Raw genomic sequence first — 25,011 nt, 5'->3', positions numbered from 1 at the left:
TATACTTTTGTTATCGGTGAACAAAAAGAAGTGGCGTCCTAAAAGATAGAACCTGAAGCTCTTTAACGTATAAAGAATGGCCAACAGTTCAAGTTCAATGATCCCGAGCCTAGTCTCGTGATCTTTCAATTTTCGTGAGCAGTACGCACAAGGGAGCCACGCCCCTTCAGAGTTTTGTTGCATCAATATCCCGGAAATCGCGGTAGTCGATGCATCAGTATAAACCCGAACTTCTTTGTCAGGCTTATACGGCAAGAGAACGGGGGCCGTAATAAGAGCCTTTTTTAATGCTTCAAAGGCGTCTTGTTGTTCCTTTTCCCATTGAAAACGCTTATTCTTTCCTACCAAAGCTTGAAGCGGTGCGGCAATGTCCGAGTAGTTTTTAATATACCGCCGGACGTAGGAAGTAAGACCCAAAAAGCGGCGCACCTGACGCACGGTTTTGGGCTGTATGTAGTGCGTAATAGAGTCGATAATCTTATCCGAGATAGAGTAACCGAAACGGCCAACTCGGTTCCCGAGGGCGATGATCTGGCTATAACCGAAGGAACATTTAGAAGGGGTAAGTTTCAAACCGGCCGCCTCTAAACACTTGAACAGTTGTTCGAGGGTGGTCAATAAGACCGAGAACTCGTCGGCAAAACAGTACAGATCATCCATGTAGGAGGCGAACGTGGAAGGATCCATTTGTGCACAAGCCAAGTGAATCGATCGGGTTAATCCAGCAGGACTGGTGCTTGCGCCCATTGCCGCAAAATTAAGTTCAAAATGGCCTTTTCCTGGCACTGTGAATGCCGTATACGGCTTGCTGTCTTCGGACAGGGGTAACTGAAAATACGACTGGTGCAAATCAAGATTACAATAGAAACGTTTGCCGCCCATTTGATATAGAGTCTCATTGAGATCGTTCATACCAATCGCATCAAAGATGGTGTTCGAGTTCAGTGCACAAAGATCCTGCACCATGCGGTATTTCCCATTACTTTTGCGCACGAGAAACACAGGCGAGTTGTAAGGGGACGTAGATTCCCGGATGACCCCTTGCCGTAACAGGGAGTCGATTTGCTCATTCATTTCTTTTCTCAAATGAATGGGCACCGGGTACGGCCTTGATCGGAAAACAACATCGTCTTTCAGGCGAATGCGGTGTACGTAATTTGTAGCTCGACCCACGTCAGTTTCGGACCAAGAAAAAACGTGGGAATAGGTATTCAAGAGCTGCAACAATTGTTGTTGTTGTACGGGCGTAAGGTCCGGATTAATGTCGAACTGCTTGTCAACCGGAGATGCGTGACTTGCATCTTCAGTTTCTGTCGTGACATTCACTTGAGCCGGGGTGGGAAATACACTGGCGGTGTCACTCGCACCTTCCCCGGTCGGGGCGACCGGTGCCCCGGTGTGGGTAACCGGGACGGGGAGTTCCCACGCTTCCGCGGCGCCGATACGCTGACCTTTGGGAATTGTAATTCTATGCGTCAATGGATTGCTAATCCAAAGAAGGTTGGACTGAGTATTTAAAATAGCCCGAGGTATTAATAAGCCAGATTTCTGTTGAAACGGCACGTCAGGTTCCAATAACGTGTCGGAATCGGCGATACCATTCACCAAACGCACAGGGATACAAAGGTGAGAGCGAGGTTTCACTGCTATCTTCCTCGCCGCGACAAATTCGGGAGTGAGATTAGCCTTTATCATGTGCGCGAGCTTGATAGACACGTCGAACGCCCTGTGGGTAGTGGCCCTAAGAGTAGATTTTACTGGAGATCCAAAACGATACAGGGTGAGACGATTTCTATGGAAGTCTAAATTAGCCCTCTGATTCGTTAAAAAGTCGTTCCCCAGAATTACACCCTGTTGAAAATGTGGAAGAACGCGAAAGGGATGTCGGAATTGATATCCACCTAAGGAAAACGTCAAAAGCGCGATCTCCTTTACTGCAAGGGGTGTGTTGGACACACCCTGTATGAGAGTGGGAATTTGGAAACGTTTCGCACTGGCTGGAACGTCTTGCGCACCAATTACAGAAATCATAGATCCGGTATCAAGAATGAACTTCTGTGATTGCCCGTCCAGCTCTGCACTGACGTAAATTAACTCCGAGTGGGGAAAAGTCTTGACGGAGAGACATTTAATCTTGGGGGCTACCTGGACGTCTCGTCTCCAAGTAGCTACTGGCCGTTTAAATCACTATCGGTGGCCTGACATACATCCGAAGTGTGATAGGGGTACGAACACCGGTTACAGCGGACTCCTTCGCGGCGTTCCCCTTGCTCCACCCGTCCGCGTCGCGACGCAGATGATTGAAAACTGGGAGATGCAGACCGCGAGTTACCCCGCCGCCACTGTTGGCGCTGGTCATTTCGGTCAAACCTATTGAAGTTATTAGACCGGGGACGGTATTGGCCTTGGCCGCGACCAGAAAATGATCTATTATTATTATTATTATAGAATCTTCTGTTTGTCTGACCGCGATAATTATTGCGGGGGAGGTAGAAGTCATTCCGTCTTCCGTCGCCCGGCGACTGCTGGCCGTGAGACGGACTGGATAGCTCATCCAGCCGAAGAGTCAGACTCTTCAGCTGATCTTCAAGGCCCGTTTCTTTAGGGACAGGTTGCGGGTTCGATGTGGCCATCTGTTTGTGCTGGAGCGCGTCGAGTTGCGCTTGGAGGGCCTTCACCTGGAGATCAAGTCCCGGGGATTCGCGTGAGCATGCAACCTCGGGAGAGAGCACCGGCGCTTCCGGTCTCACGTGCGCGCTGTAAGGCGGCGCTCGCAGCTGGGCGAGGAGGGAGTCGGTGTTCGCTTCCGACAATAAATCTTGGATTTTGCGCTTCCGAATAAGAAATTGCAATTTCTCGAAAGCCTTTAGATCCTGTACAAAATCCGGGACGGAAGCATATTCCTTTTTATATGTCTCCCGGATAAACTCTGGCTGAAGGCCTAAGGTGAGGTGTTTAATTTGAGTGGCGGGAGACATCTCGGGATCGAGTCGGTACAACATTAGGTGTTTGTCACGGATGTAGTCCGTCACGGCTTCTCCGTCCTTGTGGAGGCGAGCTTTAATCTGATCCTCCAATTGCAACTTGTCTACGGAGCCCGTAAATTCCGTAATCAGCTGTGTTTTCAGCTGATCGTAGGTAAACACCCTACCTGCCTGCGCTGTTTTCCAGGCTTCGAATAAACGAAGCGCCGGACCCGCCAACAGCGCCGGAACCATTTTGAGTTTCGTCGGCGTATCCCAATCGTTAAGGGTGGCGAGACTCTCGACACGGTCAAAGAAGCGGCGAACGTCCTCGCCGGTCGTGCCGTTAAACTGCACGCCGTCAAGCATAAACGGGTTCAGAAATCCGGAAAAAGCCATCCTCGGGCGGCGCTGTGGGACTCGAGCCAAGGTACTCGCGGGACGCTCCCACGTGTGACGATTAAGCAAGATGGGGCTTCGAATTGGAGTTGATGCGGCCGTAGGGCCTGTGTCGTTAAGACGAAAGCTGACCGCGTTTTCGGCTAGAATCGCGAGATGATCGAGCGTCTCATCTAATTCGTCCGGGAAGGGAAGAGAACGAAAGGTTTGATTAAGAGGGTCGTCTACCTCGTTGAACGACATGAAACATACTAAAAGGAATAAAAGTCGAACAAGAACAACAAAAAAGAAAGGGAAAGTTACTCAACTTTAGAAAAGAAGCTAAAAAAATAACAACAATAATCTCGTTCATGCATTTCGCGAGGGGAAATGTATGAAAAAAAAAGCCGCGCAAAACCTCCACCACGTATAACGACTAAGAGCGGGGATCGTAGATAGGCTATGACAGCCTTTAGCCACTCGCTTGTTAGGCGAGAGGAACGTTGTAAAAGGAAGGGGGTAGCTCTGGAGAGCACGTCGACACTTAACTACAAGGGGACTAGCCCCGTAAGTAAGAACACACGGACATATATTTAAACACTACCTTTGACTGAACAGGCAGGGGAAGGAAAGACAAGGAATGTTCGTTACCTGGAGTTCTACGGCGATCTCTTCTCCGCTGGTCCTTGGATCGAATTGGGCCTACTCTGAAAGAAAACGGACGAGGGAGCAACTCCGGGCTCCAAACTCTGTACTTTCGCCGACCGATATTCTAACGATAACTTTAACTTCCCGATTATTCGTTTGCTCCTCTTTCTGAACTTACGATGCCTTTGGAGCTCTCTCGCGTAAACTGCAAACAACTAGACACGGATTTCTTTTGTAATAACTACTTCATCTGACTGACGGAAGACAACTAAACCTGAGATTTTCTCACGCGACCTATTTATGTGAAATTCGAACTATCGGCCGTTACGACGCTTGCTTCGATCGCGTCCTCTCGCAACGGCAATCCTGCGGAAGAACGCTGATTCCTGATTTCATTTTCTAATGCAATGTCAGCGGAGTTTTTCCAACTCCGCTGAAGGACGCTGTCGCGATGAGCTTTTAAGAAGCTCTTTTTTCAATGCTTCAGCGGGACCCTTTTTATAACGTGATTAGCCTATTTATTTATGATACCCGGGTCCTAGGTTCGATTCACGTCTGCGGCGTGATACGGTATTTGTATCATGTTCTTAGATAGCTTTTGTGAGCCTTGATGGTTGCATAATGGACAGCAGTGGAGGCACATTGCATGGTTGTTCGGATTCCACTTTAAATTGTAGGTTCAGTCCCAATTAGCCTATCTGTGCATCAAGTGGACTTTAAACTAAAGCTCTAACTCTATTCATTATGTACATTTGCTTTATATGAAATGCATTTTTAAGACTTTCAGTTTCATGTATTTATGGTGAATAAAATATCAAGATTTCAGTACAAAAAAGGGCTCATTTCAGGTTCAAAAGTAGTCTATAAAATGGCATTTCAGTGTTAAAATGGTGATTACCTCAATTTTACGTTTTGCAGGGGACCAAGCTGAAAAAACTAAAAATATAGGAAAATGTGTACGTAATCGAGGAAAACTTATAACATTTTGCTATCTTGGGACCATCAAAATTGAATGTATAATGCAGGAAAATATAAAATCCAGGAACATAACATTGGGGGTTCTGCTGTATAACATTAAATTTGATTAAGAAACTTCACTTGTTACACAAAATAAACATTTCCCCTTCTAATAGCACATTTATGTAGTTATCAGAGTATTAAGTTTATTCCTGTGTAAAGGAGTCCAGTCCATCTTTGCTTCTCAAATATTTACAGCAGATTTAATTGATTTTCTGTGATTTGTATAGCTCTCTCAATAATTCAGACTTCAGAAAAGTGTCTGTAAATATACTCTAAATTTCATGTTTTAAGAGTTTATTTCGTGTTTTACAGTTCATTTTGCATAACTTTGTGACAAAATATGGTAGGAAAACATACCTCACACCTTTCAAAAACTTTAAAAAATGAACATTACAGTTTATTTCACATTTCATGTTTCCATCAAAAACAAAATATGCATGTGTCTAGTTATATTGCATAAATGCAGTGTACAAAATAACTTGACAATATTTGTTACTTAACTGTTACTTAGTTGGAAACAGCCACTGCTTGGATGCAAATAATCAAGACATCTGCCAGTACACTAGGCTCTGGTTTAGTTACATGGGTTGTTTTCAACTTGAGAAAGTGGCAGCAATACACGCTGCTGTTGTGTTAATATTGTGGTATCACTTGTAGAACAACTACTTCTGCAACATTTCTTCTAGATGCATTAGTCCTATTTTACATAAAAGTTTTCGTAATTCACCCACTCACAGGAAACTTCTGAAATCACTGATGTTTGTCAAATCAACCAAGAAAAAGGGGAATCAGTAAACAGGCTGTTTTCCTACTAGCATGTATACCTATCTATACAGGATGACTGGAGGACATCAAGGACACCATCACATCATGAGTTAAGAGAACAAATGTCCGTAAAAACCTGCGTGCCTGCATTCGTAACGGAGGTGCCCACTTTGAGCAAGATGTGTAATGTTCTTTAATTGTATTGTACATTGATTCCATTCACATGAAGATGAATGAAGTATTATTTCTTGTACACAAATGTGAATGTTAGCAACATTTGTACGTTGTTGGATAGCAGATGACACAAGGAAGTAATTTAAGTTATTTGTACGCTTCGTGTCATACCATTTTTGTTATTAATACGTTGCCAAGTAAACTAAGAGTTCATTTTTTTATCATCACTTGTAAGTTTAGACCCACCCGGTACTTACATGTGATTGTTATTTGGGGAAAACTTTTTTTTCAACGAACCACTTATTTGTTAGCTATCAGAAAATGCTGAAATATGTTCCATACAATGAACAGTTTTTTCTCAATTCATCTTTTTATGTTGAAAATTGTCATTTTTTAAAAAAACAATAGAAATTCAATTATCTCAAACTACTAATTTTCGGACGGGGTATCATATGGTCAAATTTATTGCAAACTGTCTCTACTTTAACCCCTTTTAGGGAATACATCTAATTACCAGTCATCCTGTATATGTGACTTCCATAATTTATTATTATTATTATTATTATTATTATTATTATTACAGGAAACAGTATACTTCATATTCCTTAGAGTCACGTCTTCACTTCAAAATTCACTCAGCCCAGCTTGAACTCCAAGGAGAGAAAAAAGCTGCATCAGAAGGCAGTTCAAGTTCATCATCGTAAGGGTAAGGTACAATCAGACAAATAATATTATTGCTCTAGACTTGTCAAAAATGTACTTTTATACATTATAATTAGAGGCACATATTTTTGGTAAATAAAAAAGCAAAATTTCGGTAAAAAAACAGTCAATTTCAGGTTGAAAAGCGGTAAATAAAGTAAAATTTTGGTGTTACAACGGTGAAAAATTGCATCAAAAGTGGAATTTTAAGTAACATTTTCATTTTAAAATTGTGAATATAATCCTAAATTTGAATTAAAAACTGCATTTATTACACAAAATAAACCTATCCCTTCTAATAGCATATTTATTTAGTTACCAGTGTAATGAGTTTATTTCTGTACAAAGGAGTCTATTTATGCTTCTCAAATATTTACAACAGAATTAATCAATTTTCCATGAATTGCATAATGCACAGTATAATACAAATTTCAGAAATTGTCGCGTCTGTAAGTAAGCTATAAATTTCGTGTTTAGGAGTTTATTTTGCATTCGCATCATTTCGTGACAAAACAGGGTAGGAAAATGTATGTCACACCTTTCAGAAATATGAAAAACTAACATTACAATGTGTTATTTCATATTTCGTGTTTTCGTCAAAAACAAAATATGCATGCCTCTAATTATAATTCAGTATCCGTTTATCACGTTCATGCATTATAGAATATAGTGTCAAGTGACAGTGTATGCACCAGTGATAAATTCAGACATTGAGAAGACTTACTATCAGTCCACCCAAACCTAATACAGTGGAACCTGAATTTTATGTTTTTAGGGGACCAAGTTGAAAAAAAACTTAAAATGTTGGAATATTTAAAATCGAGGAAAATTTTATAACATTTTGCTATGTTGCAACCATCAAGATTAAATGTATAATGTGGGAAAATGTAAAATCTGGATAACTTAAAATGGAGGTCCCACTGTAGATGAAAATAGTATTGAGAAAAGCAAGATCTGCAATTTACCATACATAAGTTATAGAATCATATTCAATCATAGCTATGAATTTGGAGATCGTATGAAATTAGAAATGCAATATTTGCATTTGTGCATTACATGCTTTTTTTACTCATGACATGGTGTATTCCCTTCACCTAAGTTTTCAACAAATTAACAGTAGTCTGTCTTAGAAAGGAAACTATTTAATATCTTAATATATTTTTTTTAAATATTTTGACATGTAGAATTTCCATTTTTGTGTTCAAAATTGATGTGCAAACTGCTTGTGATTGAGATTAGGTGTTAGTATAAGACAGCATTTAGAAATTTTCTTTGAATTTTCCTGATAATGCATTCAAAAATATATAAACACAACATTTAATTTTGCTGAATGCCACTACCATAAACTAAAGTTAAATATCAGATATAGGGCTGAGCCAATACCACCATTTGCAGTTACCCTGATGAATTCCAACCAATACCAATACCATTACTTGTATAATTCTAGTTTAATATAACAAAGGCTAGTCACTGAGTCATAAAACTCGGCACATCACATTCTATTAATGACATTAAATAACTCCCAAATTATTCTCATGTAGTATTGTAGCACTTTCAAATGTCTTGTGACTTTTTATGGGCATTCCTTTCTGGACCCAGAGGGATGCAAGAAATAAGAAGAAGTAGTAGTTTTTGAAATGTTGCAGTTACACTGAGAAATCACAGCAGATTACACTGGTCAACATTTTGAAAGAAGTTGAGCGATATTTTGAAATGCATAGGTGATCCTCAATGAATTTTTCCTGCCGAGTTTGAAAATGATATCCGTTTTTCTCTATCACATCAAGTTTTTGCACAAATGGCAAAAACTGCTTTTGGTTATGGAGCATGCTAATAGTGCAGTGCACCGCACCATAGAACGACTATTGAAATCAAATTAACCCTCCCCCCCCCACACACACACATACACATACATATACACATACACATAATGATTTAATACCAATACATTTTATGCACCATACAGTTACGTTATGCACATGGGTAAGTTTTCATCTCCCATTGATAAGCTCTGTCCTGACTGTCCCATTCACAAAGAAAGAAAGGATATTTGGTGCTTCCAGCATCCAGCGCTAGCAGCAATCACAGTTTTCTAATGTTGTTACAGTGCATCATATACTCATCCACAGTGAAATATGTATGTTCCATGAATAGTTCATACCAGGCAATAACAGGTATTTTGCACTCAGCAGGGAACCAAGAACTTGAACACTTTGCTTTGATAAATTTAATTCCCATAGTACATCATTCAGGTGCTAATGTGTGAACACTTCTTGCATGCCACCACTTGTAACAAAATATGCATGGTACATGTCTTTCACAAACTTGGTAATGTTCTGTCTTGCCTCTTCACCAAATATCTGCCAGAAAGAGGAAGTGTTGCGGATATTATGGGCAAATTCCACAATGGTCGATGTTTTTTAATTACTATTAATGTAGCATATTGAAGACTGTAGAAACTCATGCGATGTCGTGACAGGAGTCTGCCTCACCTCTAATACTGTAAAATTTGCTTTAGGATAGGACAGACATTTGGAAAACTGCTGATTCCCACAACTTGTATCTTGCGAGTTCGCCCCTAATATCTTCAACACTTCATGTAACAAAAAAGGCCAGAGAATCCATAAAAAGATTTCAGAACGACAGACACATGTCACTCGGGAACAAGCCAATCAACAGCAATGTTTCATATCGTAGCAGCATGACAAGCCACATAAGTCTGAGTTCAGGTAGTGTAATCTTCAACCGAAGTATGTCACATGTCGCTTGTTGTTTTGGTGTGAAATCTCCCTTACACTTCGGACCTGACATTCTGATACTTTCACTTTTGAGAACAAAATATGGAATAAGTACAGACTTGCATTACACAGGCAAATTCATTGAAAGGTTGCACACTGGTACTTAGTGAGTAAATTGAAAAGCTGGAAAATTAAAAACCTGACTTTCTTGAAAATTAAAGGTGGTGGAAAGAAACTAAAAGCTGTTCCAGAATCAGCTACCAATGGACTATTATAAAACCCCTTCAGTTCAAAAACATTGTAAGTGTCCCTGCTTCATTTCATGATCCCAAATTTCATGTAAACATTCTTGTCATTTGTATTAACCTGAAGAGGGTTAACCAACTCAAACCAAACTAAATGATTTGCATATCAACTGTTTCTAAAGATGCAGTTTACTCTTACTCCCTGCACATAGCATAGGATTGAACTGTGAAGTTTTGCTGTGCTGTAGTTACTAAAAAATCTAGGGGAAAGAGAGCGTTCACTCTGAACTGACCAGTGACATGTGTTGTTGCATATCGCTTGTCACTTTGGTGTGAAGTCTCCATATTTGAAAAAATATATATATTTGATTATCTTTTTTTAAATTTCAGAACGAAGAGACTTAGAGTTACCATAAAATTCTTGTCATCATCAGATTATCAATAAAGGTGCCTTGTTTGGTTAAATGTGGTGCTGTTAGTGAAGCAAGAAGAGAAAAGATTATTGTTGGTCATTTACTAAAGTTTGAAAGTTGCTTTGTGTTTGAAGCTAAAAGATGAAGTTTTGTAGACATAAATTGGCATTATGAGAGACTGTGTGCATTACCTGTAAAGATGTTATTTATTGTACTTCGGGAACAAATTATCATCTAGCGATGATTGTGTGAAAATCTACATTGCATTAAGTATTTCAGTTAGACAAGGGCCTTAATTTCCAAATATTTTTGTTACCATATGTATGTATGCATACATAGTACAGAGACTATTATTAATTTGGTTTTGATCATTATGCTTTTTCCTAATGAAATTCGGTATAATGTTACACTGAAAGTTCATGAACAGTACAGTACAGTATGTAAAGGGAGTGTACTGTGGCAATTTTTGTACTAGTAATAGAGAACAAATGTTAGCAGTATTCTTCAATTGCAGCTTTCCTTTTTTTAAATGTGTGGCCTAAAATTAGTATTAGTGCTAGTTGTAAGCTGTATTCATAAACATGTATGTAATACTTCATACAGAATGAGAATACTTTAATGAGAATGGTTCATATTTTTACTTGTTTTGTTTTATGTTTTTTATTTTGTTGAATATTGTTATGTAGAATACCCCAGTTATCTGTTTTAGTTACTTAAAGTTTCTTTAAATCCAGAAACTGTGTTAGTTATTGATCTCATCTTAATAATTTTAATGTAAAATTATCTGTAAAAAAACACATGTAACAGTCAATTAAAATTTGGTGTGCTATTTTTAAAATGGTGATTTTTGACCACTTGTTATATATTTAGTGATATTCAGCATTTTTTCATTGTTATCTTTGGAAACAATGAATCGTATTTTAAATTTGTGTGAAAATTGTAGTATCAGTAAATTTTAGTTCATAACTTTGTCACTGTGAATTAGTTTTTTATTGTAGTTTTTCTATTCGTATTTCTTAACTAATAAGAATTTGTCCAAAATAATCCAGAATTGATATTAAGAAAGGGAAAAAATCTTTACACATGTGAAGATTTATTATTCCATGCGGTGGTGGTGCATGTTTGGAAATTTTTGTATGATGTAAAGGGAAACTGGGTATATTTTATTTTTTAGTAGTCAGTTTTCAACATGTTACCATCTTTTCCTGCGTTCAACCTTTTTAATAAGGAAAGTAGGGCCAAAGGGAGAGGGGATTGATGACTCCCACCAAACCCCCTGAGTATTCCCCTGTTTCCAGTTGTAAGTAAGATGATATCTTCTGGCTTCACTTGGGTATGGTATTTACATTGAAATGCAAAGATGTGTAGAAAGTAGGATCGATGGTCAAGACTTTTCCAGAGTGGGTCCAGGGTCCATATAATTTAAGTAACCTAAAAATTATGCAAAATGTGTAATTTTCATTAATTTTGCAAGAGTTTTATGTGGGAAACGAGGATTTGAATGTTCTGATTATCTCATGTTAATCCATGAACATTTTAATATAAAACTGGTAGATTGAAGTGGTGTAGTTGCAATGGCATGCTTGTATATTAATATTTATAAATATCTGAACTACTGTAAATTGGTACAATGTTCGAGAATCTGTATCTGTGGGAATTGATAAGAAGTAATTATCAGTATTGGTTCAAAGTAGCATCAGCTTAGTCCTGATGGAAGCTAATAAAACTTGTAGGTTTGGGGTCAATAAACGAGGATGAAAAGATGGTCAATAATGTATATGTGTACATGCCAGTGAAAAAAATGTACAATTTCTTCCCCGAGAAATACGTTTGGTTTTCAAGAGATTTGTGAGATTCAAATGAAAGTATTTTGCCTTTCATACTTTTTAAATATATTAATTCGATGCTTTATGCACTAAATAATTACATTTTGATTTAATTTATTCAGAAAGCTTTCACTATCTTCAATTTTAGGTACTTCTAGATTATGTAATTAAATATTGAGCAAGTATGGAAATAAACTAGAATCACTTGAAACATAGTAACCAGAGATTAATAAAACTCTTTAATTGACTATTTTGGGAAACAATAGGATTTAAATAGGGCCATTTTTTTTAAAAAGAGAAATAACAGAACACCTATCTTTAAAATATCTTGACCAAGTGAAATGGAACAGAAGAATTGAGCTAGGGGAATGCAAGTGTATGGCTTAACCGAATCTTCCTGATGCATGAGCTAGTCAGTTTCTTTTTAGGTCATTGGGTGTTGCAATGATTGTGCATTGTGTGCATTGCACTACAATGAGCTTTTTTTAGTTACCATGGGTGAGTTGTAACAATGCATTTGATGCATATACGGTTATTGTGCCTATACTTGATAAGCTAGTAAAACTCGGTGAGACAAAATGAGGCATATCCTTTAAGCGCTTTAGAACATTTTTGTAGAACATAGGATTTGCCTTCATGCATTTCTTCATTCATTTCAATATTCCATAATGTTCTATTTGAAAAGTTGTGTGTTTTAATGACTTCTTATATTCAAGTATACATTTTGTATACTTTTTATATTTTACTTGAACTGCTAATTTGTAAGATATGTAAATTTGGAGTTACGCATACAGACTTCAACTAGTCTTAAAGTTTAGTGTATTCTTATTTGCATTTTTTAAAAATCTTTCATGTATCTGTGTATACCAGTGTATGTATGATATACATATTTAAAAACTCATGGTTGCTATATTCATTCCTAGTGATATTTCTTCCTTTCTTTAAAACAAATAATGTTTATGAAATATTTTGATAATGTTGTTTGTAAGTCATGGTAGCACATGGCAACGAAACAAAAAGTAAATTTATCTGGGGTGTCATAAAGGTGGCTAATTCTGTTGCACACACAAATTAAGTTCATACTTGTATACCATAATAGCCACTCATATTGCTACTTAACTGGCTATGCTACTTGCTACTTAATGTCGCTATCAAACAGAATTTTCTAACTAGATCTAATATTCATGTTTTGGAGAATTAAGATGTGGTAGCAAATTAATGTACTAACAGGAAGTGCTCACCTATATGTGAAACTTTTTTTTAAAATTTAATTAATTTCAGCAGACTCTGTCGCCATTGTCTCATGTACTTATTGTGCTCTTTCTTGATAAGCTTTTGTTGTGTATAGTTTTGCACACAGTGTGCTGTTGTCACCTTCTTGCCTGTAGTGTCATTTGCCTCTCCTGGGTACCAGCTGCTGTAGTAGAGGTATTCTGATATGGTGTGCTTGTCTACTGCTGTTGTTTAATTTGTGTGAAAAGCCTACCAAGCAATTGTACAATAAGTTCCCAAGATGATGGTGGCACAAAATGAATTCCCCCTTATAAAAAGCTCACACCAACATATTCATTGCTTGTTTCTCAAGTTCAAGCTGGTAACCAATATCTTGCACATCACATGTCAGAGGTTATGCCTGTCACATGCAACACCTTATGGTGAAAAAAGGTGCTTTATTACTTAGAAAGATATTTTGTATAATATGCCTTGAAAACTGTTATCCAAATCAATAGTGCATCTAATAGAGAAAATTAGTTGTGTGTGCAACAGACTTAATGTACGCGAGTTGGAAATTAGGCCCAAGGATGAGTTACTGTGAGTTAAACATAACCAAATTACCAAACACTTCTTATTGTTCCTAGTTATGGTCTTGCATTGTATTGTAATATTATCGTCGAGGTTTTTGTAAGTATTGTGTGACAAGATTTCCCTGCATAGCAATGAAAGTTTCCTTCACCAAATCCAGCAGTATAGCTTAAAGTTTGTCATTTGTCTATGGTTAAATTTGATTTCTCTTAATTTTTTTCCCCAAAAACACCCAAGTGTTCTTTACTACAAGGAATATTGATCAGTTTGATTTATTTAGGTCTAATTACATTTTTTTTAATAATATAAGGAATAAAGTCTATAGTAAGGAAACAACAACAAAGTATATTCAGATCTCTTGAAACTGAACTTTCTTTAAGAATGCCACACAATACTTCAATTCTAAGAAGAAAAAAACTATGTGTTGCAATAAAAATGCCAATCATACTCTCTTGTGTGTGGCAAATACAACCCCAATTATATTATATATTATTATTATATTATAATAACATTACTTGCAAATCCATTAATTTAGAAAGTGTTTAAAAAAAATTTCTGCATATACATGACATGTGCTTTCATTAAGTAGGTTTGTTTTCACCTAGACCACATATAATGAAAGCCATGATAAGTCAATCATTGCCATCTATAATTTGAAATGAAGGTGTGAAGGTCTGGTCCTCCTTCCCCCTACCCCTTGTGGGATGAAATAGTTTGGAAAATGCACCTTAAAATATTCCAGGTGATATTTCTCTCTCTCGAAATGGTTTGTATCTTTGATTATGGACAATAGAAAACATATTTGAAGAAGATATTTTTTTAAATAAAACATTCATAGGAAATTGTAGAAAGAGAAGTATGTTCTTAACATTAGCAAAGTTATTAAATTTAGATAAGTTTTATTTTTTCCTGTGATGTAGAAATTGTGCTATCCTTGTACTGGATGTCAATTTTGTTGTAGTACTTTTAATGTAACAAGTAAAGTAACAAAGCAGATGGTAACTTCTGCTGCAACTATAATGATATTCCTTGCACGGTAGCAAAATTTTATCCAAATCACAAGGTATTAAAGAACAAAATGATTAAATATTAGGGAAATAACTATGTAAACAATAGTTATAAATTAGACACATATTCCTTAATATGTAGTACATATAAAACAGATTCTTAAGGACTAAGTAGATTAAGAAAGGATCAGTGGTCAGTTTTCAAATTTAGATAGATTACTTGGTGGTATTTTATCATTCATTAAAGATTGTCTGTTAATGGTTGATATATATCTATTCCATGAATGAAAATGTTTGGTACATGTTAAAATTGTAGTACAAATCCATACAATTCAAGATTATATTTGAGTGAGTAGTTGAAAGGTATTCTTCATAAGTTCCATCCTTGGAATTTGGATATTATTACTTTGTTGAGGGTATGGGTAGTGGAATTTCCCACTAGTCCATTCAATATGTGCATTCGATGCTGGCTGTGTTTCAACTAACTAGATGGTAATATTAATAACTTCAAGAACTCATATTTTAATAAACCAAATAATGTTTTTCATGTGAAAGAAGTTATGAAAATCTGCATGAATGTTTAAATGGCAGTGTGCTTATAAGTGTGGGTGATGTGTCACATTCCTTCATTCTCTAAGAATTATATTTATGATTTTTGTTGTACCAAAAATTAATATATACTGTTACTTTGGAACTTCCATCTATTTATGATCTCTGTTGATTGTAACATGTGCTGGTTTGATATACTGCAGTCTCATGTCAGACTATCATGCTACACCAGCAGAGATGAGTATGATAAAATTGAATTTATTATAGAATACTGACAATACCATGTGCATTATATATTTTTATTTTGAGTTCTATAGTGAAGTTTTGATAAGAAACACCACTCAATTAGAAATGGAGAAAGGCAGAGAAAGAAATTTATGAATTGAAATTAGGTTGAAATTTGATAGTAACATGCAGTCATACAGAATTTAAAATCTTTGAATTGCGAGGGACAACTTGAATATTGATTTTGCATTATTAACATAATCTGTATGTTCCAGTATAAAATAAATTCTTCAAAGTTAAAATTAATGTTTAACCAGCATCATGAATTAGTGAAATTAGTATATATTTTTTTTCATTCTTTAAGATTGCTATGTTGTCACAGATTATACAAATTATACATGAAAGTTAGTTGTCTTTCGATGCAACTTTCTAGTTTATAGTAAAAAGAATTTTTGTGTGGATAGATTTTAAAATACGTCTTACTTTAGATGTCAAAAATAATTAGTAGTAACAAAATAAAAAAGTTTCTTCAGTGTATGCAGAAAAAACTCTGATTATAAATTAGTAGTTATCATTTGCACCCATGCGCAAAACCTGTTTCTTTAAAAGTGTTAGTTACATTCAGTATCATATTGAATTTACCAGACCAATATATTCAAAACTGTTGAAGTTGTAATAATTTTTTTTCTTGCAAGACCAAGAAATTTCAAATTTCAAATGTACATGGTGTTCTAAACAATTTTAATTGTAGTAAAAATAAATGCAGTGCTTTAGAATTATGATTATGGAGTGCTTGAAATATTAACTCGTTCCTCCTTATCTTACTGTGGTCGACATTTGAGATCAGATAAAACATATTTTATAATTATCATATTCATTTTCACTCTGAATATGGTAAGTCAATGATCATTTTGAGTGAAATGTAGTGAGGACTGAATGCATGCTTTAAGAACAGAAAATATTCTTCAATTAGGGAAATGGAATCAAGTGAATTACATGTTTGTTTGATTATAGCTAGGTCAACAGAAATAATAAAAATTCTGAAACTATTGACATCCTTAATTTCTATTTTTTAATCATTGTCAAGCCCCACAACAGATGTTCTTCTCAAACAAATCCCTATTTAAGAGAAACATTGTGAATTGAAATTCTTACCTGGTGTTGAGATTACCTTTATCTTCAATGGTACAGTCAACACTCCTTAGTAGAATGACAGTTTAGAATTATTTTAATCACAATAGTCATGATGAATGGTACGCATGCTTTGCTTTTAATCTCATTCCAGGTCTCCCAAAGAAATTCTCATTAGAATCCATGCTCTTTGTTTGTTTTTCTCTCTAACCCTAGCATTATTGCTCCGTTTTACTTTTCAAAGCACTCCTAATTTGCAATGAGACTAGAAGAAAGTACTGCTGCTCACTATTATGGCTAGAAATGATTTAGCTTGCATCTCATCTGCATTAGTTTTTTTAAATGTTTTGTTCTTATGTCTTACTACTGACATTTTTAACTGTGCATTTTATGCTGAGACCAAAGAAAGTTTTGACCCAAAACTGAATATAAAATTGCATTTCATAAAGATCATTAGCAAGTGCAGTTTTGAATGGAACCTGTTTTAATTTGCTGTAGTTGTTGAAATAAGGATTTTGTGTGATCATTGTTACTGGGTATTTTCGTGTTCAAGTTCTTAATGCTGCTTGGTTATATGAGTTTTCCATATTGCTGTAGGTCACACCAATCGTCTATTCTCATATTGTGCATTGGTGAAAAATTGGAACTTTTGAAGTTGAATGAAGTAGCAAAAATTGTATTTGAAATTAGTTGATTATTAGTAACACTATTTACATTTGTTCAGTGTATTATTACAATTTAAGCATGGGTTACTATGTATGGTATTTGAGTGATGGTACATGATGTGAGAAACAGTACATTAAAGTGTACTTCCTTTGAAGGAAACTGTTACAAGTTTGAGTGCAAGAGTTCAAATATTCTGCTAAAGTCAATTTAACTATTTGAGACCACCTGCTTTTGCTTGTACAGTCACGGACACTGCTGGGTTGTAACGATTTCATTTAAAGTCAATGTATTCATTACAACCCTGCAGTGTCTGTGAATGTACCTGTTGTGGTATACGGTAACTAGGTTATGAAATATTGATAACACAAAACATCAGTAATGTATTCATTGTTTGGAGTTTCGTACATCATCATTCACACCAATTTTTATATATCTAAATTTGAAGTTGAAGTCTTCCATGACGAAATAATTGTAAGGGGAATGGCCCTTTTTTACCTCCTTCTCTTTTCCTACTAAAAATTTGCTGTGTTCTAAGTACATTCTTAAGACAACTTTTCCTTTCTACTTTGGGTTTTGAGAGGATTCAAGTTACGTATAATGAATTTCAAATATGAAATAAAAGACCAAATGAATGATAGACATGCATAGCATGACTTTTTAACAATTAAGTCTTAATACTTATTACTGAATGTCATTTCACATTATCATAATTTCTAACAAACAGCCAGTGAAAGAAGTAAGGTGAGGTAAAAAAAAATCTGTAGTTTCAGTAATATGGAATGAGGTCTGCTTGAGATACTTATCAGTAACAGGATATGGAGAGGCAATTTTTTGGATGGTAGAAAACATTTGTCTTCCGCATGCAAAAAATAAATAAAGAAGTTTTTCTGTGAGCTTAGCTTGATCCTGTAAAATTACTTGGATTCACCAAAATGCCAAGCATAACCTTTGATTGAAATAATTCACACCTTCCTCTAGTCACCTTTACCTTCCAGGTCTATGAAACCTTGAAAAGAAAGACAAAAAAAAATCCAGGGCAACCATAACTCTCATCTGCATTATTTGTAACTGCCCAGTTAACAAAATTCTGGAATCACTGGCATGTATGTATGTACCTAGCTAGTCATTGAATTACTTGCATTGCCAATGTAGTTTATGTGGTCTACTTTTCCATTTGTGTGTACTGTTGAAGTTTCTTTCTTCGTTTTCTTTAATCTGAGATAAGCAAATACAAGCATACAACTTTCACGTTATGTAACAACTGTATGTTTGCAACTCTAGATATATCTTTGATGCTTGGAGTAGATGTGGACATAATTTCTTATTTATTTTGCACACTACCTCCAACAGCTTGAAGGAACTTTTCATCTACATCTCGTGCATGTTCATTTGGTTTATTAACAATGCAATTCTTTCAATTTTTCTGGCAATAGTGTTTTCACAGTTTTTGTTTTTTAAATCAAATCCAAAGAATTGAAATATGTAAATTTTGCACCAAAAAATTCCTGTCTTAACATAAAACGCACTACATTTAAATAAGTGCAATTTGTCTTATTGCATCCTACAATCTTTTGGCATGAACACCAATAAATTTAATACTCTGTCATCAGAGACATGTAAACTATGTCAACATACTCACTCACCTTCCTGTGCTTTGTTATCACTTGCATTGAAAGCATTGTCATGCCCTTGCTGTATGTAAAATAAAACAAAACTCAATTTTTAGTTAACTTTAAAGCAGTGTGTTTTGTCATAATTATATGCATGTATTTTCAACTACAATATACAAATCTTTGATGATGATTGCTTATGTGTATGTTTGCCAAGTTTGGAAGATGAAACTGTGTTCATCTTTTACTTTATCAAATTGGTATTAAAAATAATCGTAATATTAGTATAAAGGTATTTTGTAACTTCAAAGGAAACTGTATAAACTTTATTGCATGGTTCTGTAAACAGAAACAGAAAACAGAATTTTGTGTTATTTTAGTTTCAATTTTTTTTATCTTGAACAATTGAATATGTTACTTTTGTCAAGTTATCAGTGTTTAGATTCAATATTAGAGGAAATATTAAAGCTGTGAATTCTATTACATGTTTGTAAAGCATCGAAGGGACTTCTCTAAACAACGCATTATGAAAAAATATATTAAATGAGGTTTCCTGCTTTCTAGGTGTTGTCAGTAGGAACATATTTTCTTTTCTAAATTTGCTGCAAGTATTTCCACTTGTATTAAGTATAGTTGCTTAAAAACATCTGGAACAATAATAGGCGTGTGAGAAAGACCGAACCATTAAATAAGCTTTAGTATGAATATTGGAGCCTGCACTGTCTTCATAATTGGAAATTGCTTTCTGTATGATAAATTTGTGAAGTAGCATGTCACATTTATAATTTTATGTGCTAAATACTGCAAAAGTTAGATATTCTTTCAAATTATTGTATTTTCTTAAAGATGTTGATGTCATTCTGTTATTTGATTTTTTTTTAAGGGATGAAATTTATGGTTATTTTAACATACTCTATTGTGATATAGATAGTATTCATTCATCGGTGAGAAAATATTTCTTGTGAACGTTTATTTTTGTTACAGAAGATGATGGTTGTGTAGTGCTTAAATTTTGTTGCTGTTATAAAGGACACACTTATTGTTGCATGTTTATTCTTGTTGCCTTTATTATTCAACAGATTATAAAAGGAAATGTGGACAAATGATGTGTTTTCATGCAGTGTATTACCATTTCCTTTTCCTGTTCATTTCAATTCAGTTACTACAATACATTTTTAAAAGCGTCTACAGGGTGATTCTAAAGGTAGGGCACAAACGAAAACCACAGATACCTCCCATGAAATAGAGACGAAAGTGCCCCTTCCACTTTGCCGAGAGATGCCTCTGTGAGGAGCTAGACAACGCCGAAAACGTGAGAAAAAGGAACTTCACACCTCTGTACAGCCAGTACCAGTGAAGATAGAAAGGCGGAACAAAAGAAGTCAAAAGGAACACCAATGTCGCCCATCCGAAAAACACCAGGTGGCAGTTGCGCAACGCATGCGCATAGGGTTCCACAAAGGAAATAGAAGTGTCCCGCAAGACAAGTGAAGGGAAAGGGTAGTGATCGACAATGGTAGGGACAAGAAACAATGAAGCATGAAGTAACAATTGCACAGCGGCAAACAAACACCATGGCTGAACCATGTACGCGTCTGTTGCCTGTCGAGTGTCACGGACCACTTTCCTTGCATTCTCAGTGTGTTTCCTCGTCCTACGTCGTCCTCCCGTGGTACTGCAACTCCGCACTATGCACTGCTTCAGCCATGGTGTTTGTTTGCCGCTGTGCAATTGTTACTTCATGCTTCATTGCTTCTTTTGTCCCTACCGTTGTCGATCGCTACCCTTTCCCTTCACTTTCTTGCGGGACACTTCTATTTCCTTTGTGGAACCCTATGCGCATGCGTTGCGCAACTGCCACCTGGTGTTTTTCGGATGGGCGACATTGGTGTTCCTTTTGACTTCTTTTGTTCCGCCTTTCTATCTTCACTGGTACTGGCTGTTGAGGTGTGAAGTTCATTTTCACACGTTTTCGGCATTGTCTAGCTCCTCACAGAGGCATCTCTCGGCAAAGTGGAAGGGGCACTTTCGTCTCTATTTCATGGGAGATATCTGTGGTTTTCGTTTGTACCCTACCTTTAGAATCACCCTGTATATAAACATTCATCTAACATTTCATGAAATAAGTTAAAGCATTCTAGGTAATGAGCTTGCAATAAAGATACGTAGGGAGCATTCAGGTAGGACACTACATACGAGGTTTGGCTAGAAAAAAACCGGATTGATGTTGCTATTGGCAAACAACGAATGTGCGAAGGTTGAGCAATGCATGATTCTATACTACCATACCCTGCCTACAGAATGACTAATTGCCCTGGGTGCAGGCCTCTCAGTTTCGCTGTGGCACTTGGACAAAGCGGAACATGCGTCTTTGCTCCGTCGGAAAAATGCTGAGTATTAAAATGGAACAGCGTGTCAATATGAAGTTTCTTTACAAACTGGGGAAATCCGCAACAGAAGCGTACGACATGTTAAAATATGTGAACGGGGATGAGTGTTTATCACGCACACAAGTGTTTGAGTGGTTTAAATGGTTTAAAGAAGGACAGGAAATGATCCAAGACAACCCACGTTCAGGACGACCATGCACATCGAAAACTGAAACAAACATTCAAAAAGTGAGTGATGTGATTCGAAAAGATCGTCGATTGACCATTAGAGCAGTCGCTGAAATCACAGGAATAGACAAAGAAAGTGTTCGACAAATTTTACACGAGAATTTGAACATGAGTAAAGTGTGTTCAAAACTCATGCCAAGCAACCTGACATTGGAACAGAAGGAAGCTCGAGTGAACATTTGTACGGACACTTTGAAGAACATTGAAACAGACCCTACATTCTTAGAGAGAGTGATAACCTGTGATGAATCGTGGTTTTTCACGTACGACCCTGCCACAAAGCGCCAATCAATGCATTGGAAGACCCCGAGTTCGCCACGTCACAAGAAAGCTCGCATGAGCAAGTCCAAATTCAAAGCCATGATGATTGTCTTTTTCGACATTCGAGGCATTGTGTATGTTCATTGGGTACCCGAGGGTCAAACTGTAAACCAACATCATTACATTAATGTGCTGAAAACCCTTCGTGAGCGAGTAAGAAGACGACGACCTGATTTGTGGCAACGGAAGTCATGGATTCTGCACCAAGACAATGCTCCTGTCCATACAGCCCTGTCAGTGAAGACATTTTTGGCTAAATATGGCATCCCAGTGTTAGAACATCCGCCGTATTCGCCGGACCTTGCTCCCTGTGACTTCTTTTTATTCCCCAGAGTGAAGTCCACCCTGAAAGGAACCAGATTTGAGACAGTAGAAGCTGTGCAAAGAAAAGCGACAGATGTAATGAACATGATCTCCGAAAATGACTGGCAACACTGCTTCCAGCAATGGAAAATTCGTATGGAGTGGTGTACAGATCGTGCAGGGGAGTACTTTGAAGGAGATAAAGTTCCTGTTGTACAAAATGCCGAATAAAAGATTTCATAGCATCAGTCCGGTTTTTTTCTAGCCAAACCTCGTATTCTCAATTTTGATTATAATGGAGGTGATGTGATGAGCGCTATGCTCCAGCCACTTTACTACCACAGCTACCACAAGGTATCCATTGGAAAGATGTTTTGAGGCCCAGAACTGTTTATGGCAGAAAAGTCCCACCTGAGATCACCCACCCAGGTGTCCCATGTAGTAAGATATCCTACTGAAACACACACACACACACACTTAATCTGGGGCTGGGCCTATACTGGTGTATTGAAATCAACCAATACTTTTCTTTGGGTGTTTCATAAGATCTGCAAAAAATGTTGCATGACACCTTTGCGGTGTGTAATTATCCTGGAAGTTATGCAAAATTCAAAGTTTCCATTGATTTTAATCAATATTGTGTTAAAAATAACTATATTGCGATTGCATAAAGGGTATTTTTATATTCTGATGTAATAAAAGGTAAAGTTCTCCATGCATATAGCACCATGCCATGAAAGCACATGTGTAGAGCCCCCCACATTCTTGATCTCGGCCTTTTTTTAGGTGATGTGATCAGCACCACATTCTGGCCATCTTTATCTCTGAGGGTTTCTCCCCAGATACCCATTGATTTGAGGCTGGGTGAGCCTCAGAGCTGCTTTATGCAGGGACCAGGCCAGAAAGATTGTGCCCTTGGATCACCCAGCATGGAAATTGAACCTGGGTCTCCCACAAGGCAGTCAGATGCTCTACCAACTGGACCACTGCAGCTTCTTCTGATGTAATGCTTGAACATTTTAAAGCATAACTGACAAGTTAAGGCTTACAATGAGAGTGGAATAATCACCTGCTATATGGCGCATGCTTTTATAAGGAACATGAGTTCAGCCAATATGCAACCAGTGCTATTGCCAAACTAACTGCGAGCAGAAGGGGAAGCCAGAGAATTTATTGTGTCCAACATTCAAGTGACTATTTTTTTTATATAATGCATCATCCCCAGTATATACGAGTACAGTGAATAATTCTACACAGGATTATAATATATAACTGCAGCATATAAGAACTCAAACTGACTCAGACTCTCAATGTTGGGGAATGCCCACAACAAGGATCATTGTGTATATTGAGATGAATTTAACACCCATTGTTTTCCCAAGACACAACAACTCAGCTGTGAACAGGGTGGCAATGAAAAAACAGACTGAAGGAATATGAAAGGGTCATTGTGTGTGTGTGTGTTGAAACGTGTTTTCACAGTGTTCCTTCAAGAAACGATAACTTGCTGTAGGCGATGGAAATTTATGAGACTTGGACAGTCAGGTTCAAACATTAAAGTGGCTAGTTTTATGAAAACTTTTTGCGGGCAAGAAAAATGCAGGACACGGCATTTGACTTGTGCACCGCAGTTTCCTAACTGTACAACATTGCACTCCTGCCATTGGCTGATCACTATGAACAGGCTCCGAATGGCCCTGCCCAATACCGCTTCTAAAACCATATGCCGTATAACAGCGGTGGTGCCAGGATTAATCATCTAGAGGTACTGGTGGGGGGGGGGTGAAATGAAAGTTAGGGGGTGCAATGTTAAAAATAAGGAAAGGTGGCTCAGTCGGTAACGCATCTGACTACCATGCTAAAAGTCCCGGGTTCGATCCCCGGCCGGTTCAAATCCGGGAACTTTTCTAACAATGGAAGCGGCCCCGGCGCCCACCCAGCATCGAATAACATGGGTACCTGGGGGAAACCCTGGGGGGTAAAGGTGGTCAGGGTCGTGATGCTGATCACATCACCCCCACTCACGACCAGATCAAGAAAGTTGGGGTGTTACCCCCACACCCCCTATACGCCTTCATGGCTTAGTGCTATGCACAGGGGAGCACTTTACTTTTTTTACTGAAACACATGTAACCTTTGGCCACTACATCAAATACCAATCAACTTTTAGTAGGCATCTATAATAATGTACCAATAAAATTTGAGATTTTATTTTATTTTTGTTATTTCGCTAATCATGTCGATGAGGTTTTGCATTGCGTAGGGATATGGCACAATTTTCGAGGAGATCGATTGCATATTACCGTCATACAGGAGCCATAACATTGGAATATACCATGCAAGAAATAATGGAAAATAACTTCCTCAAAAGTTGTTTTTAGTGTATGAAACTATCACGAACAATTAAAAATACTACTTTAAAAGCACAATGAATGTATAATTTTGGGTAGCTATATTTAGCATAAAAGTGTACTAAAATAAAAACTCGAATTTGAAATAAAATGTAAGAAAAATAACACCATCTGTTTTGGAAAAAAAATAACACTGACCGAAATCAAGGTCCCTACCTGCAGCCAATATCCAAAACCACAAACAGGCCATTTGAATAAACAATTCTTAACAACAATGATGACAAAAGAAATACAGCAGCCACTGATCATTATAGAGACTGCCTCCAGTACTGGAAAGCAAATGTGGCTTGTCTTTCAGAGTAGTAATAATAATGCTTGGCTGTTGTATACATGCGATGGGTTTCGGGAGCTGTACTTTTAGATTTTGAGCTTGACTTATTGCAATGAGCCTTGCACTTGGGTGGAGTAGTGTGATGTTTTGCTTGTATTTGGGGATGTATGCCCAATCCTTGATTGGTCATATATAAAAGCAGAGGCTTCCCCGATGGAGCAGTG

At 37.1% G+C, this 25,011-nt stretch overlaps 1 protein-coding gene across 3 annotated transcripts in view; it reads left to right on the top strand.

The window, feature by feature from the left end:
• The window catches only part of LOC145983924 (tetratricopeptide repeat protein 39B-like), an 84,990-nt gene extending 65,034 nt beyond the window's left edge, over window positions 1–19,956 (top strand). For all 3 annotated transcript variants that reach the window (XM_083117081.1, XM_083117082.1, XM_083117083.1), the window contains 2 exons: window positions 6,532–6,654; window positions 10,024–19,956. In XM_083117081.1, coding sequence (XP_082973207.1) covers window positions 6,532–6,652 — 121 coding nt within the window. In that variant the 3' untranslated portion in view covers window positions 6,653–6,654; window positions 10,024–19,956. The remainder of the gene's footprint in view (window positions 1–6,531; window positions 6,655–10,023) is intronic.
• The last annotated feature ends 5,055 nt before the right edge of the window (window positions 19,957–25,011 follow it).

The sequence above is a fragment of the Lepisma saccharinum genome, chromosome 2, assembly GCF_977018435.1.
Source record: "Lepisma saccharinum chromosome 2, izLepSacc3.1, whole genome shotgun sequence".
Taxonomy (NCBI): domain Eukaryota; kingdom Metazoa; phylum Arthropoda; class Insecta; order Zygentoma; family Lepismatidae; genus Lepisma; species Lepisma saccharinum.
Note: the sequence above shows the minus strand (reverse complement) of the source record. Positions and strands in the feature narration are given on the sequence as shown.